The 14,260-nt window shown below is 46.4% G+C and overlaps 1 protein-coding gene across 1 annotated transcript in view; it reads left to right on the forward strand.

The window, feature by feature from the left end:
• The window catches only part of si:ch211-113g11.6 (uncharacterized protein LOC559008 homolog), a 45,124-nt gene that overhangs the window by 1,835 nt on the left and 29,029 nt on the right, over positions 1-14,260 (forward strand). The window contains exons 2-5 of the mRNA XM_056287012.1: positions 7,109-7,248; positions 8,149-8,211; positions 11,481-11,576; positions 12,049-12,154. Coding sequence (XP_056142987.1) covers positions 7,109-7,248; positions 8,149-8,211; positions 11,481-11,576; positions 12,049-12,154 — 405 coding nt within the window. The remainder of the gene's footprint in view (positions 1-7,108; positions 7,249-8,148; positions 8,212-11,480; positions 11,577-12,048; positions 12,155-14,260) is intronic.

The following is a 14,260-nucleotide window of genomic DNA, read 5'->3' on the forward strand; positions in this document are numbered from 1 at the left end:
CACCTTTGCTGAGCGAGCAATCGAGAGAGCGAGAGAGAGAGAGAGAGAGAGAGAGCGAGAGAGAGAGAGAGAGAGAGAGAGAGAGAGAGAGAGAGAGAGAGAGAGAGAGAGAGAGACCCACTTCAAGGTTAATTGGACATCTGCCATGATACCACAAACGATGTAATCCCCCCAAAGTTCGGCTTTTGTTAGAGCCGACCTGCTCACTCCGAGCACGGGTCGGCCACGGGCTTTACTGGATTTCCGAGTTACGCTGATGGGATTTCTTCAGGTGTTTACTGGAGGGCCCTGAAGTCCACGTCGAAACGGCTCGGCAGTAAGAGCTTCTCTGTAAGTGGGGATACCAGCTGGTCGACTTCTGCTGTGTAACTGAACGACAACGCTCGGAATAAAAGACAAAACCTGCTGTATCGCAACATCACAGCCAGCCAAGCTCCTTTGTTCGTGTGCAAAGGAAAGCTGCTACATCCAAACACAGTTGAAGCACTTTGTTCTTAAGATTCTCTATTTGGTTTGTTCATTAAGCACCACGAAGCCGTCTCATTATTAGTGGACACTGCAATATTAGACATGCTTTAAAACCCTATGAGGTGTTCCAGCAGATGCCTGTTTAATTGCTGCATACTGCATACATTTGTCTGTAATAGTTAAGAGTAGTTCGTGGCTTGCAGGTGTAGCGTAAGTGGACCGTCAGTGTATTGGCAGGGGAGAGTGGGTGCGAGGGGTTTCGTGTGTCTGTAAGGGGGAAGTGATGGTTGAACATCTTCTGGTGACGTTTTGGGCTTAATTGAACATCTCTGATGGGACATCAACACCTTGAGTAAACTAACTGTTATTCGTGTTCCCACTCAATATGCCTCCCTCCAACACCCATCCATCCGTGTAGACACTCATAGTTAATTTAATACCAGTTTAATACCAGTATAGTTATCCAGAGACTTCCATGTTTTGGTAAATTAAAGGATTTTTTTTTTTAGGTAGATGTTTTGGGGCTGCCACCAAACAAAATCTGATTTGATGTAATTCAGGAAATCTTACCACAGTGGCGTTTTCTAGCGGAGGCCAAGGGAAGACAGGCTTCCCCCCTTTTTTCCAGGCTGTAGTTGACGTTTTAATAAAAACACTTCGTTTAACAGTTTAGGCAATTCTTCTGTTGCTGCCATCTCCTCCCCATTCTCATTGAGTATTTTAAAATGGGTGAAACAGCGATACTCTAAATGTTAACGTGTGTTGAATGTCGGTCAACGTGTGTGGTGAAATGCTGTATTGCACTCCTGCTGTAGACGTAGTCACGTCAAGGCCGCAACGATTAACCAATCAGATGAGGCTACGGTCATGCCCCTGCCAAACCACGATTAGTCAAAACGGATTGGACCTATGCCAAGGGGAGCCTGCCACCCGTTGGCCTCACACCAATCGAATCAGGAACACTATGTCAATAAATCAATCAATCAATCAATCAATCAAGTTGCATTTTATACAGCGCTTTTCTATCTTCAACAGCAACTCAAAGCACTTTACAATTAATCAATTCACACACACACACATCAACAAGAATTCAACGGCAGTAGGAAGAACAGAACATCGTCACAACACCCCTTGCGGGTGTTGACTCAGCATGGCGAGTCATTTAGCGTACGTCACAAATTGCAAATCAAGATGACACAGTGATTAAAACATTTTTATCATCGTCGTGATCCAGATAAGGAGGTATCCAGTCAGGGACTGCCTGGGTACAGGTCAGGATCAGATGGGTTAAAATCATCATTATCATTTCCATTATCCAAATTCATATATTCCAATTCATATATCATATATCAATTCATACACCATATGTCAATTCATATATAATATAATCCCAATTCATATATCATCAATTCAGATACCATATGTCAATTCATATATCATATCAGCTCATATACCATATATCAATTCATATACCATATATCAGTTCATATATCAATTCCGTTATGCAACATTATCCCAATAACAAGAAGGCCCATGGTGAAGCCTAAATGTTATCAAACCAATCGAGGCTCCACGTGCCGCATTTTGCTTCATCTCGTCTGCGTATTCAGCTAGTTTGTTCATGGCTTTAGTGAAAGCCCGCGGGTGCGGTGTTGTTGTCATTTCCGTTTCCCCCCCAGCCCACAGCAATACAACACAAAGACAAAAACATCCAAAAACTACAAGAACACATATATCCAAACTAACACATATATCCAAACTAAAAAATAAAAAATCACTGTCCAAGGGAACGAATGCCAGCCAGGATGACTGTCGGAACCGCCGGTATGCATCATGGGCTAGCTAGCAGTTAGCTTAGCCTGTCCCGCTTCCGCGTCCTGTCAGACCGCCCTCGGTGTTTCCTCCTCGGGCACAGCTCCAGGCAGGGGCCGTGGTCCCCGGGCCCACCGGACGAAACAGACCAAGCTCTCCCAGCCAGACCGCCCTCGGTATTATCGGAACTGCTGGTCTGCATGGGCTAGCAGTTAGCTTAGCCTGCCCCGCTCTCCCAGCCATCAATCGAAGACAAAACTTAGACGCAGACGTGGACAAAGGTAGGGATGGTATTGGGTGAGGCAGCCGCAAACGCGAATTCGCGCTGCCATCTTCCCACACCGGAAGCGGGGGGGGGCATAGCACGTTATCAGCGTCATGGACAAAAGGGAGATCTAACAGTTAGCTATTTTTTTGTATCGATATCACCGTTAGCAAGTAGTGGTGTGCAGTTACGGAGGCCGGAGAGCTCCAAACTACCGCTGCAGCAGCAACTTAAAACGAAGACTGGCGGCAGACCAACGCCAAAACTGGAGCTGCGTACGGTGAGAGGGGAAAGGAGGGTTTGGGACTTCCAACGAAGAAACTTGTGCCCGTCCGGAGATAGCTGGTTACGGAGTTAGCTGGTTACGGAGTTAGCTGGTTAAGGAGTTAGCTGGTTACGGAGTTAGCTGGTAGAGCTAAACTTCAGCGGCTGTTTTGCTAGCCGTCATGGGAGCGGCCTTCCTCTTCGACCAGGGTGAGTGAAAGGTGCACCCCCATCTCTGTGGCTTTACTATTGATGGACCTGCCCATGTAGCTACAGTGGTGTGAAAAAGTGTTTGCCCCCTTCCTGATTTCTTATTTTTGTCACACTTAAATGTTTCAGATCATCAAACAAATTTAAATATTAGACAAAGATAACACAAGTAAACACAAAATGCAGTTTTTAAATGAAGGTTTTTATTATTAAGGGAAAAGAAAAATCCAAACCTACATGGCCTTGTGTGAAAAAGTGATTGCCCCCCCCCCTGTTAAAACATAAATTGAGTGTGGTTTATCACATCTTTTGAAAGCTGAGTTCAATTTCTCTAGCCATACCCAGGCCTGATTACTGCCACACCTCTTCTCAATCAAGATATCACTTAAATAGGACCTGCCTGACAAAGTGAAGTAGACCAAAAGATCCTCAAAAGCTAGATATCATGCTGCGATCCAAAGAAATTCAGGAACAAATGAGAAACAAAGTAATTGAAATCTATCAGTCTGGAAAAGGTTATAAAGCCATTTCTAAAGCTTTGGGACTCCAGCGAACCACAGTGAGAGCCATTATCCACAAATGGCGAAAACATGGAACAGTGGTGAACCTTCCCAGGAGTGGCCGGCCGACCAAAATTACCCCAAGAGCGCAGCGACAACTCATCCAAGAGGTCACAAAAGACCCCACAACAACATCCAAAGAACTGCAGGCCTCACTTGCCCCAGTTAAGGTCAGTGTTCATGACTCCACCATAAGAAAGAGACTGGGCAAAAATGGCCTGCATGGCAGAGTTCCAAGACGAAAACCACTGCTGAGCAAAAAGAACATAAAGGCTCATCTCAGTTTTGCCAGAAAACATCTTGATGATCCCCAAGACTTTTGGGAAAATACTCTGTGAACTGACGAGGCAAAAGTTGAACTTTTTGGAAGGTGTGTGTCCCATTACATCTGGCGTAAAAGTAACACAACATTTCAGAAAAGGAACATCATACCAACAGTAAAATATGGTGGTGGTAGTGTGATGGTCTGGGGCTGTTTTGCTGCTTCAGGACCTGGAAGACTTGCTGTGGTAAATTGAACCATGAATTCTGCTGTCTACCAAAAAATCCTGAAGGAGAATGTCCGGCCATCTGTTCGTGACCTCAAGCTGAAGCACACTTGGGTTCTGCAGCAGGACAATGATCCAAAACACACCAGCAAGTCCACCTCTGAATGGCTTAAGAAAAACAAAATGAAGACTTTGGAATGGCCTAGTCAAAGTCCTGACCTGAATCTGAATGAGATGCTGTGGCATGACCTTAAAAAGGCGGTTCATGCTCGAAAACCCTCCAATGTGGCTGAATTACAACAATTCTGCAAAGATGAGTGGGCCAGAATTCCTCCGCAGCGCTGTAAAAGACTCATTGCCAGGTATCGCAAACGCATGATTGCAGTTGTTGCTGCTAAGGGTGGCCCAACCAGTTTTTAGGTTTAGGGGGCAATCACTTTTTCACACAGGACCATGTAGCTTTGGATTTTTTTCCCCCCTTAATAATAAAAACCTTCATTTAGAAACTGCATTTTGTGTTTACTTGTGTTATCTTTGTCTAATATTTAAATTTGTTTGATGATGTGAAACATTTAAGTGTGACAAACATGCAAAAAAATAAGAAATCAGGAAGGGGGCAAACACTTTTTCACACCACTGTATGTATGCAAATGTCTTGTGCCTTGTTTGACTGGATTTAGCCGCATTTGTTAGTCAGTCCACCAAAGTGGTTGTTTTATTGCGGGTTGTTTACACAGAAAATAGTGGACAGAAGCCATAGGGTTTCTGCCTGTTTAGATGACATGGTGATTGTTTATAGCTCTGGCACTTGATGTTAGTCTTTTCGGTCATGTTGTTTAATGAGCATTTGGCCTAGTTTTAAACGACAGGTATGGAAAGTATTTGTGCATGTTAAGCACACACAGCAGGGGTTGTAAGTCACGTGGTTGATGCATGTAGCCCACTGACACTTTATGACGTGAATGTAAAACTTGAAACGTCATCTGATTGAGTTGAGGATTGAATGCTTCTTCGAATCTGTACCCTGATGGCACGATCGCCGGCCAGAGGACCAGCAGCCAATAGGTGACGCTTCCCTATCGGCCTGCAATCAGCCAGTATGAGTTGCACCTGCGTATTGGTTGGCCTGCGATTAGGTGCACCTGTGCTGGGGACTATTTAACGGGTTGTTGTGCAGACATCTCTGTCGAGTCTTGGATAGGCTTCATGTTGGTCTGGGGAAGCGCTTGTAGCCTGAACCCTCAGCCGCCTCCTCTGTGTGAGAGGGTGTTTTGTATTTTATGCTTGTTCTAATTTGCATCATTGCCAACCCTGTTTGGCAGTAGTCTTTTGTTTTTGTGTGTTTTGCATCAGTCCAATCAAGACACTTTGTGCTGTACCAATTGCCTCGTCTCTGCAGTTGGGTCCAAATACACAGCGTTACACCGTGCATCTGAGTAACTGCGCAATGTTGAACAGCAAGAAGGTAGATGGCTAGCGTGTGCAAGTCCTGAATCTGTAGGATACAGCTTCGTGTAAAATGATGCCGGGCGCTGTAATAGCTCAACGGGTTACACGACGTTGGCTGTTAAAGCAGCGATTACTCCTGTCAATTAAGACCGCGCGCGCACACTATCTCTCTCTCTCTCTCTCTCACACACACACAAATTAGAGGCCTGTCACTTACCTTTGTCAAAAACTTTCCCCACGTCACATCAGGAATCACGAACATTCATTTGTCATTTCATATTGTTGCCCACAGCAGTGCTACACGAAGACAAAAACACAAAACCCAACTACAAAAACGCATGTGTGCATCCCTTACCCGAACCGCTTATCCTGCTCTCAGGGTCGCAGGGAGGTTGGAGCCTATGCCAGCAGTCACTGGGCGGCAGGCGGGGAGACACCCTGGACAGGCCGCCAGACCATCACACAGGGCCGGCACATCCATACCTAGGGACAATTTAGTAAGGCCGCTTCACCTGACCTACGTGTATTTGCCGCCCACATATATACAACATTTCCACACACAAAAAAATCACTTTCCAAGAGACTGAACACCAGGATGACTGTTGAAACTGCCGGTCTGCATTGGCTAGCAGTTAGCTTAGCCTGCCCCGCTTCCGCGTCCTGTCGGATCACTCTCGGTGTTTCCTCCTCGGGCACAGCTCCAGGGCCCACCGGACGCAGCAGACCAGGCTCCCCCAGCCGATCCAACGCCAGCTCTCCCAGCCAGACACCTTCGACACACCTACCCGCACTCCACACGACGACACCAAAAACACAAAGTTAGGCGAGGCCGCCGCCAGGCCGCCCTGGGTGTTATCGGGACTGCCGGTCTGCATGAGCTAACAGTTAGCTTAGCCTGTCCCGCTTCCGCGTCCTGTCACACCGCCCTCGGTGATTCCTCTTTGGGCACAGCTCCAGGCAGCTCCCTGGGCCCACAGGACGCAGCAGACTAAGTTCTCCCAGCCGATCCAGCGCCAGCTCTCCCAGCCACAAAAGTAGACGCAGATGTGGACAAAGGCACTGCATGGACGGTGCTGGGTGAGGCCGCCGCAAACATAAGTTAGTGCCGCCATCTTCCCACACCGGTACTGGGTGAGGCCGCTGCAAACGTGAATTCGCGCCGCCATTTCCCCCACAGTAACAATAAGACTCAGTTACCACAATAACAGCTAGGAAAGGAAATTTGCATATTGTCACGTCGTGACGCACAACTTTGATTAAATTAATGTCAACGAGAATCTGATACCTAAACTTTCTTGCGAAATGAGGTCGATATATTAGTTTTGGTTTGATAACCGAACAACTCAATGTGATTAACTTCATTTGGATCCTTAAACATGGTATTGTTGCATATGCAAGCAGATATTGTGATATATATCAATTTTGTGTAAAAATTCAAATGACCATCATGATAATATTCCCATATCACTCAGTAGTACTAACCACAATTTCAATCAACAGCATTAAAAGCATTTAAATGACCGAGAGGAAAAAAACAGTAAAACTGCGGCGTGGCAGTTCCCCCCTCTAAGTCATGTTGGTCTGACCCACAGAGCCCCCCAGGTTCCACTTCATGAAACCAGAGAACTACATCAGCATGTACCACCAGGAAGGCTCCAACGTGCTGTACGTGGGGGGGCAAGCTGTGATCTACGTGCTGACATTCACAGACCGAGGAGTTCGCGACCTGCAGGTACGGTTTGCACTTACACAGTGAAGGTTTTTACACAGAAAATATTTAAACGACTGCTCCGGTCATTTCAGCGTGTTGCTCTACAGGACACATGGCTGTTTTGTCAGGGAGCTGGTCAAACCTGCTGATATCATTGAATAAGACAAAAGAGGAGAGGATCGGTAGAGGAAGGGTTGTAATTTGCCTTTGTCTGTGACTGATGTCTGTTCTTATAAAAGGAAAAGTAAAAAAAAAAACACACCTGTTCTAATGAAGCACCTGCAAGCTGAGTAAAACACGATAAAGAAGGTCAGCACACCCTCATCACTACGATATACCGCTCACATTTGTTAATGACCGCCAAGTTTTCTATACTTGGAATATGCCACCTTTTAAGAATACAGGTGTCTGGTCAATTTAGGGATCTATGAAAGCCAGTAAAGGTTACAGACAACTGAAGTGTTTGAGACTATAGGCAGAATGACCCGAGGCAGGCTTCACAGAGCGGGCCGGAGATGGAGAGCATGGCTCGGAGCTGACCCACTTCAGGAACCAAGATGAGTGACAGCCGGTGAGAGATATGTCATGCATACATTAATGGAGCCAAGCTTATCTCTCCCCAGCGGAGGGAAAAGATAGTGAGGCAAGCTCATAGTCAGCATAGGACCAAGATAGTAATACCCCGTCAGGGCTAGCGTCTACAGTGACCAGACAAACAACATTTCATCTAAATGTGTCTGTGTCCTATTTCTTTGTAGCTGTTGAAGGCTTAAATTGACTAGTAGCTTGTTCAGGTTTTTGGTCTGTTTTTTTTTTTGCACCCAAAATGAGGTCATTATTTCCTTTCAGATGTTATTTCTATTCTGAAAAAAAAAGCAGTGTGAAATAGCACAAGCTAATATGACCTCCTCCCGTCCACAGATCCCCGTGGTGAGCGATGAGATTACAAAGACGATGTGCATGACCAAGTCTGCGCCGCCCAAGGTACACCAACGGTCTCCATTGCTCGCTCCTTAATCGGCATTGCAAAGCATTTTCCCCCGCCACTTTTGTCATCATCATTATCATGCTCATCGTCATCATGCTCATCTTCACCGCAGTGATTGGTAAGAGCAATCATTTTCTGGTCAGCTGTTTAGGTGTGAACAAGTATTTAGTTTACGTTGATTTCTTGCCAATAAAAAAACAGCACTTATTACTCCCAGCAGAAAAAAAAAACGCATGCTGAGATTGAGCCCTCCTTAATCCTGATTTAATATGGGGCCATCAAAGACGGCAAGACCCATGTGATGCAGGCGACACACATGGCGTCCAGCAAGTTAGACCAATAGAATATGAGGTGAGTAGAAAGACGACGTGCCAGTGTTGGCAAACTAAACTCTCTTGGCAGACACCACCATCACTGTCCTCTACATCTACACCCCTTTATATCCCTTTTTTAAACTGTAAGTAGGTGCAGGCAGGCTAAAAAGGTGATGATGGAACAGGCTGCATCACACAGAGTCTGACAAGACTGAAATCAAGCATTACCCTTTAGCCTGAGGTAGCACAACCACGTTCAGAAGGTACAAGTCTGAACCGTGTGTTTGCTCCACCCATGTACTAAACCGTTAACTTAATTTCATTAACTTGTTTGCTCTACCTGGCGGGAGAGTGGCGTTAAGTAGAATCAACTGGTTTAGTACATGGGTGGAGCAAACACACGGTTCAGACTTTCACCTTCTGGACCTGGTTTTGTCATTGTCCAAGCTACACACTGACAAACAATAACCACAAATGATGGTCGCAGCCAGACAGCAAAATGAAACTGGGCCGGATCCGGGCCGGATGTATCACAGCATCTGGTGCGGATCGGCGAAACGGATCCGCCATGACGCTGGTACAAAAATACATGGCGGCATATTCAAGGATTCAAGGATCGTAAATGTTTCTTCTCTCAAACAGTCCACTGAAATCTGTTTCTAAAAGAACTGATGTGAGAAATGGGAATTCAGGTGCTGACTCTTGGCTCATTTTAGATCCACAAGGCCTAATTTGAAAATGGGTTCCGACTTTCGTAAGGAGGCCACACTCTGGCCAGAGGCGCGGGGCGGTCTAGCAGCAGGTGTGATTGGTATAATGATCTGCCACAATCGGCGCAGAGGCAAGGGGGGGGGGCGTCTAAGGGCGGATGTGATTCCTATGCGGATCTGCCAGATTGTGGGCGGATCCGGCCCAGTGTCAGCTGCTGTATCGGTATGTGAAGGGAGTCAGCCAAGCATGACAGGTAGACAGGATTACTGATCATTTGAGAGAAAATGGAGGGCAGGGCCTTCTCCCTACAAAGCGATGGTATCCAGCCATGCGCCACAGAGGGACACGTGTATGCAGGATTTCATCCCAATCCAACATCAGCTGATGTCACTAGTTAACACCAGGGTTGTAGTACTAAATAACAGGTGACTAAACTATCATCTTCAGTCAGCGATCATCATTCGGCAACCAACTACCAATACAGGCACCATTTTCAGAAAAGCATTAATTTATATTTGCATCCATCCATCCATCCATTATCCAAGCCCCTTATCCCAATCGGGGTCGCGAGAATGCTGGAGCCTATCCCAGCAGTCACTGGGCGGCAGGTGGGAGGACACCCTGGACAGGCTGCCAGACCATCACAGGGCCCACACACACACACACACACACACACACACCCATTCATACCGAGGGACAATTTAGTATGGCCAATTCATCTGACCTACATGTCTTTGGACGGTAGGAGGAAACTTGAGCACCCGGAGGAAACCCACGCAGACACGGGGAGAACATGCAAACTCCACACAGAGGATGGCCCGGGACGGCCCCCTAGGTTTGACTACCCCGGGGCTCGAACCCAGGACCTCCTTGCTGTGAGGCGGCCATGCTAACCACTGTGCCGCCGTGCCGCCCCTTAATTTATATTTACCCGTTGAAATACTGTACATTAGTTTGATACTGTTTACTTCGATGTATACTATGAATTTGTGTAATGAAGGTTTAAGGTGGGTAAACTATTGTCTGCAAATACAAAGGTGGGTGCATGGCGTTTAGCCTCCACTACGCCTTAAACCAGACAGGGGAGGACTGATCGGTGAAATCAGCCGGTCCAGCGTTTGGTTGGAAAGAAAGCCCACATACACATGCATGGCTCTCCACCTCTTACTGCTGAATATAGATGCTCCAAGACAAGCATCCCGCCAGTTTTAAGGACTCGCAATACCGCCTGTCTTGGGAATTCCAGCTACCGTAACACTCGGGCCATTTATCGAGCGCAGCCTGCACCCCGCCTCATCTCCTACCTCACCAGCCGCTCCCCTCTCTCCGATTGCTTCCCTGCAGCCTCTTTCCCTTTGCTTCCGTGCAGAACTGCCCTGGGGTTTCAGTGGGATTGGGTCACACACTTGCATTAAGTTAAGGGAGAGAGATGGGAGGAGGCGCAGCAAACGTCCACGTTGGGGCTTCACCTCAGGACGCTGTGGTCATACCTGAGCCTGCATGGTGGGTGTGTGGTGGTCCCGTTGAGCCTCCGCTTCTTTTCTGAGTTTTTCCTCCTTGTTCTTCGGCGGCCCTGTCGTCCACTTGTCTGTCAAATACAAGACTTGACTTGAACAACGCAGTGGGCTTTAAATAGAATATTTTTTTTCTCTGAGTTTCCTGTAGTCATCACTTTTATTTTTCATCTAGCGGTCTGTCTGACAAAGAAGTCCATGTTCTGTGCTTGGTGAATAACTGGTGCGTGTGCAGCGTTGCAGTTACTGCATCGTGCTTGTACCGCACGGCTGCACCTCCCCATGTAAGGCCTGGATCCATTCCAGAATTATCTCATGTCTTTCTTTCTTTCTCTTTCTCTCTATTCCACCCTCTCTCCATCTTTGTCCTTCTTAATCTCCCCCTCTCTCCCTCAACCCCCCCCCTTTGTCTGCTCCCTCTCTATTTTTTATTTCTCTCTGTCCTTGTGCTCCCTTTGTCATTGTTCCAATCTTTCTCCCTCTGTCTTCTTGTCGTTCTTTCTTACTTATTGTCCCTTTTGCTCACTTGCTCCTTGCCTCTCTCTGTCTCTCTCTCTTTCTGTCTCTCTCTGTCTGTCTCTCTGTCTGTCTGTCTCTCTGTCTCTCTGTCTCTGTGTGTGTCTCTGTGTGTGTGTGTGTGTCTCTCTCTCTGTCTCTCTGTCTCTCTCTCTGTGTGTGTGTCTCTCTCTCTCTGTGTTTCTCTCTGTGTCTCTCTCTTCCTTGCAGATGGAGTGTGATAATTTCATCACAGTCATTCAGAAAGTAAATGACACATTTGTAGTGTGTGGGACAAATGCTGGAAGCCCTAAATGCTGGCTGCTGGTAAGAGCTTATTTTGTCTGCAGAAAGAAACTTGATATCTTCTGAGGACACCACAGGAGTTAATTTGCTTGTAAACACGCTACACTACTGTTATGTGGCCGCTGCTCCTAAAAAAACTGTTAGGTGAAAGGTGCACATTAAGATGTCTTTATATCAGAGAAGAGGGTGAATGACTTGATAATCATAGCTTCTGTTTTTGTAGATGTACATATTGTGTCATAGTGAATCTTTGTTTGTTAGGTGTAGCATTCGGAAGAGAAATGTGGTTCAATTCATGATGGACACAAGACAACAGATTTCTCTCAGAAGATATCAAACATGCGGCAGAATAAATTGTTATTATTCAGGATACAGAGATGCTGATGAGGTTGCTACAATGTGCTTTGTCTCAAGCCGCAATTAGATTAAAGTTGGGTTTCTGTACTCCTGCAAGACGTACTCGAGGTTGTGACATCACTTCCTCTCGCCACAGGTAAACGACACAGTTCTGACTGACGTCCAGGGCAGTGCGCAGATGGCAGCCCCCGCCGACATCTCCCCACCTTACCCCTCTCAGAGGTCCATCAGCCTGTCTGCAGGTAACAGAACACTTTTATAACCAAAAACCCATTTAATGTGTGGAGAAAAAAAACAGCTGCAGGTTGTCTTGTTAAATCGCACCGTAGCCGTACTGCAAGACTCAGAGTCATGTTTATTGGCCATGTAGGTTTGCACGTACATGGAATGTGACTCTGGTTTCGTGGCTCTCTCAGTGTACTCAACATAGAATAACAACACTACAACACAACAATCTTCAGATATATACACAAGGATTGACTTATACAGGAAATAAGAGGTGATAAAGTGGAATGGTGCAGAGAATATATCATCCATCCATTATCCGAGCTGCTTATCCTGCTCTCAGGGTCGCGGGGATGCTGGAACCTATCCCAGCAGTCATTGGGCGGCAGGCGGGGAGATACCCTGGACAGGCCACCAGACTATCACACAGGACCAACACACACACACACATTCATACCTAGGGACAATTTAGTACGGCCAATTCACCTGACCTACATGTCTTTGGACTGTGGGAGGAAACCGGAGCCCCCAGAGGAAACTCACGCAGACACTGGGAGAACATGCAAACTCCACACAGAAGACGACCCGGGATGACCCCCACAAGATTGGGCTACCCCGGCGCTTGAACCCAGGACCTTCTTGCTGTGAGGCGACTGCGCTAACCACTGCACCACCGTGTACCCCCCCCCCAAGAATCAATAACTGGAAAAACAAAAGTTAATGATACACTTTACAACCAAGAGTAACACAATGATACAGAGATAAGGTTGCACAAGATGGCAGGCAAAGAAAAAAGAAAGAGAGACCTATGAGGGTTGGGGTGGGATATGAACCCTGGTTAGAGTAAGAGGTTCTGCATGGGCTTTGGATCCACATTGTGGTTTGGTTTAAGCCATGAAGGATTGCCTATGCAGATGTGTTCTTGTTCTCTCCAATCAGCATTATCAACACACTTACAAACGTTATACCCGCAGTGACACATGCAGCCTGCCAGTGTTGTAGTTGAGTCACTAAACCTCAAGTCCGAGTCGAGTCTCGAGTCCCCAGTGTTCGAGTCCCCAAAGAAGAGTCCGAGTTGAGTCTGAGTCAAGTCCCCATTACCCGAGTCCGAGTCATCAAGGTTGAGTCTGAGTCGAGTTCCAAGATGGGCTCCAGTGCTCCACTTTGGCACCGTAGAAAAGCTGCCATACAAATAAAAAAGGTCTACATGAAACAAGAATGACACAGCTGTCACCACTTCAGAGGGAGTTTATTTACTTTGTGACACAACAGTCAAACAAATGCACTCGAAGCATGTGCACACACACACCGGTGTTGTGGTCGAGTCACTAAACCTCGAGTCTGAGTCGAGTCTCGAGTCCCCAGTATTTGAGTCAGAGTCCGAGTCATAAGTGCTCAAGTCCAAGCCGAGTCACGAGTCCTGAAAATCAGGACTCGAGTCGGACTCGAGTCCGAATGCTGGACTCGAGTACTACAATACTGCAGCCTACAAATCATGCAGAAAATGCTGCCAAGTCATTGTTGTAACACCATTGGAACAATAGTAGGAAGGGAAGCATTATTGCATAACTGCATATCTGTAGAAATTGACCCTTGGATATAAATTTCTCTTTGGAGCCAGCTTTCTGCAGTTCATTCAGTGAAGAATACAATGTCACTCCTCAATATTATTCCATTTTGAAACAAACAAACAAACAAGAAACTGCACATTTTATCACCGAATGTGTGTAAAATCTCGACGGATCCAGTCTGCAAACCTGTCAGCCAGGGGTTTAAGGTTACCTGCTGCCCTTTGCAGCGCGGCATCGTTGGGTGTGTTTTTAGTCCTTTTGTAAGAGCAGGTGCCACGTTGTTGAAATAATGAAAATCTCAGATTGGATTAAATAATTAAATAATGTTTCAAATCATTTTGTTTCTGTCAGTTGATAACATGCAAGACCAGACGAGTGGCTCGCTGTCAGCCGGTCTGCCAGGAGCTGGTTTGTTTGTGAGACAGAGCACTTCTGCAAATAAAAAACCAGCTGACTGATATCTCTTTCATCGTCACAGTTATATCAAAAGGTTATTTATAGCAGTTTTGCCTTTATTAGAAAGGAAAGTGAAGACGGGGGGGGGGGGGGGGG

Source organism: Lampris incognitus, chromosome 9 (assembly GCF_029633865.1).
Source record: "Lampris incognitus isolate fLamInc1 chromosome 9, fLamInc1.hap2, whole genome shotgun sequence".
Lineage (NCBI taxonomy): Eukaryota > Metazoa > Chordata > Actinopteri > Lampriformes > Lampridae > Lampris > Lampris incognitus.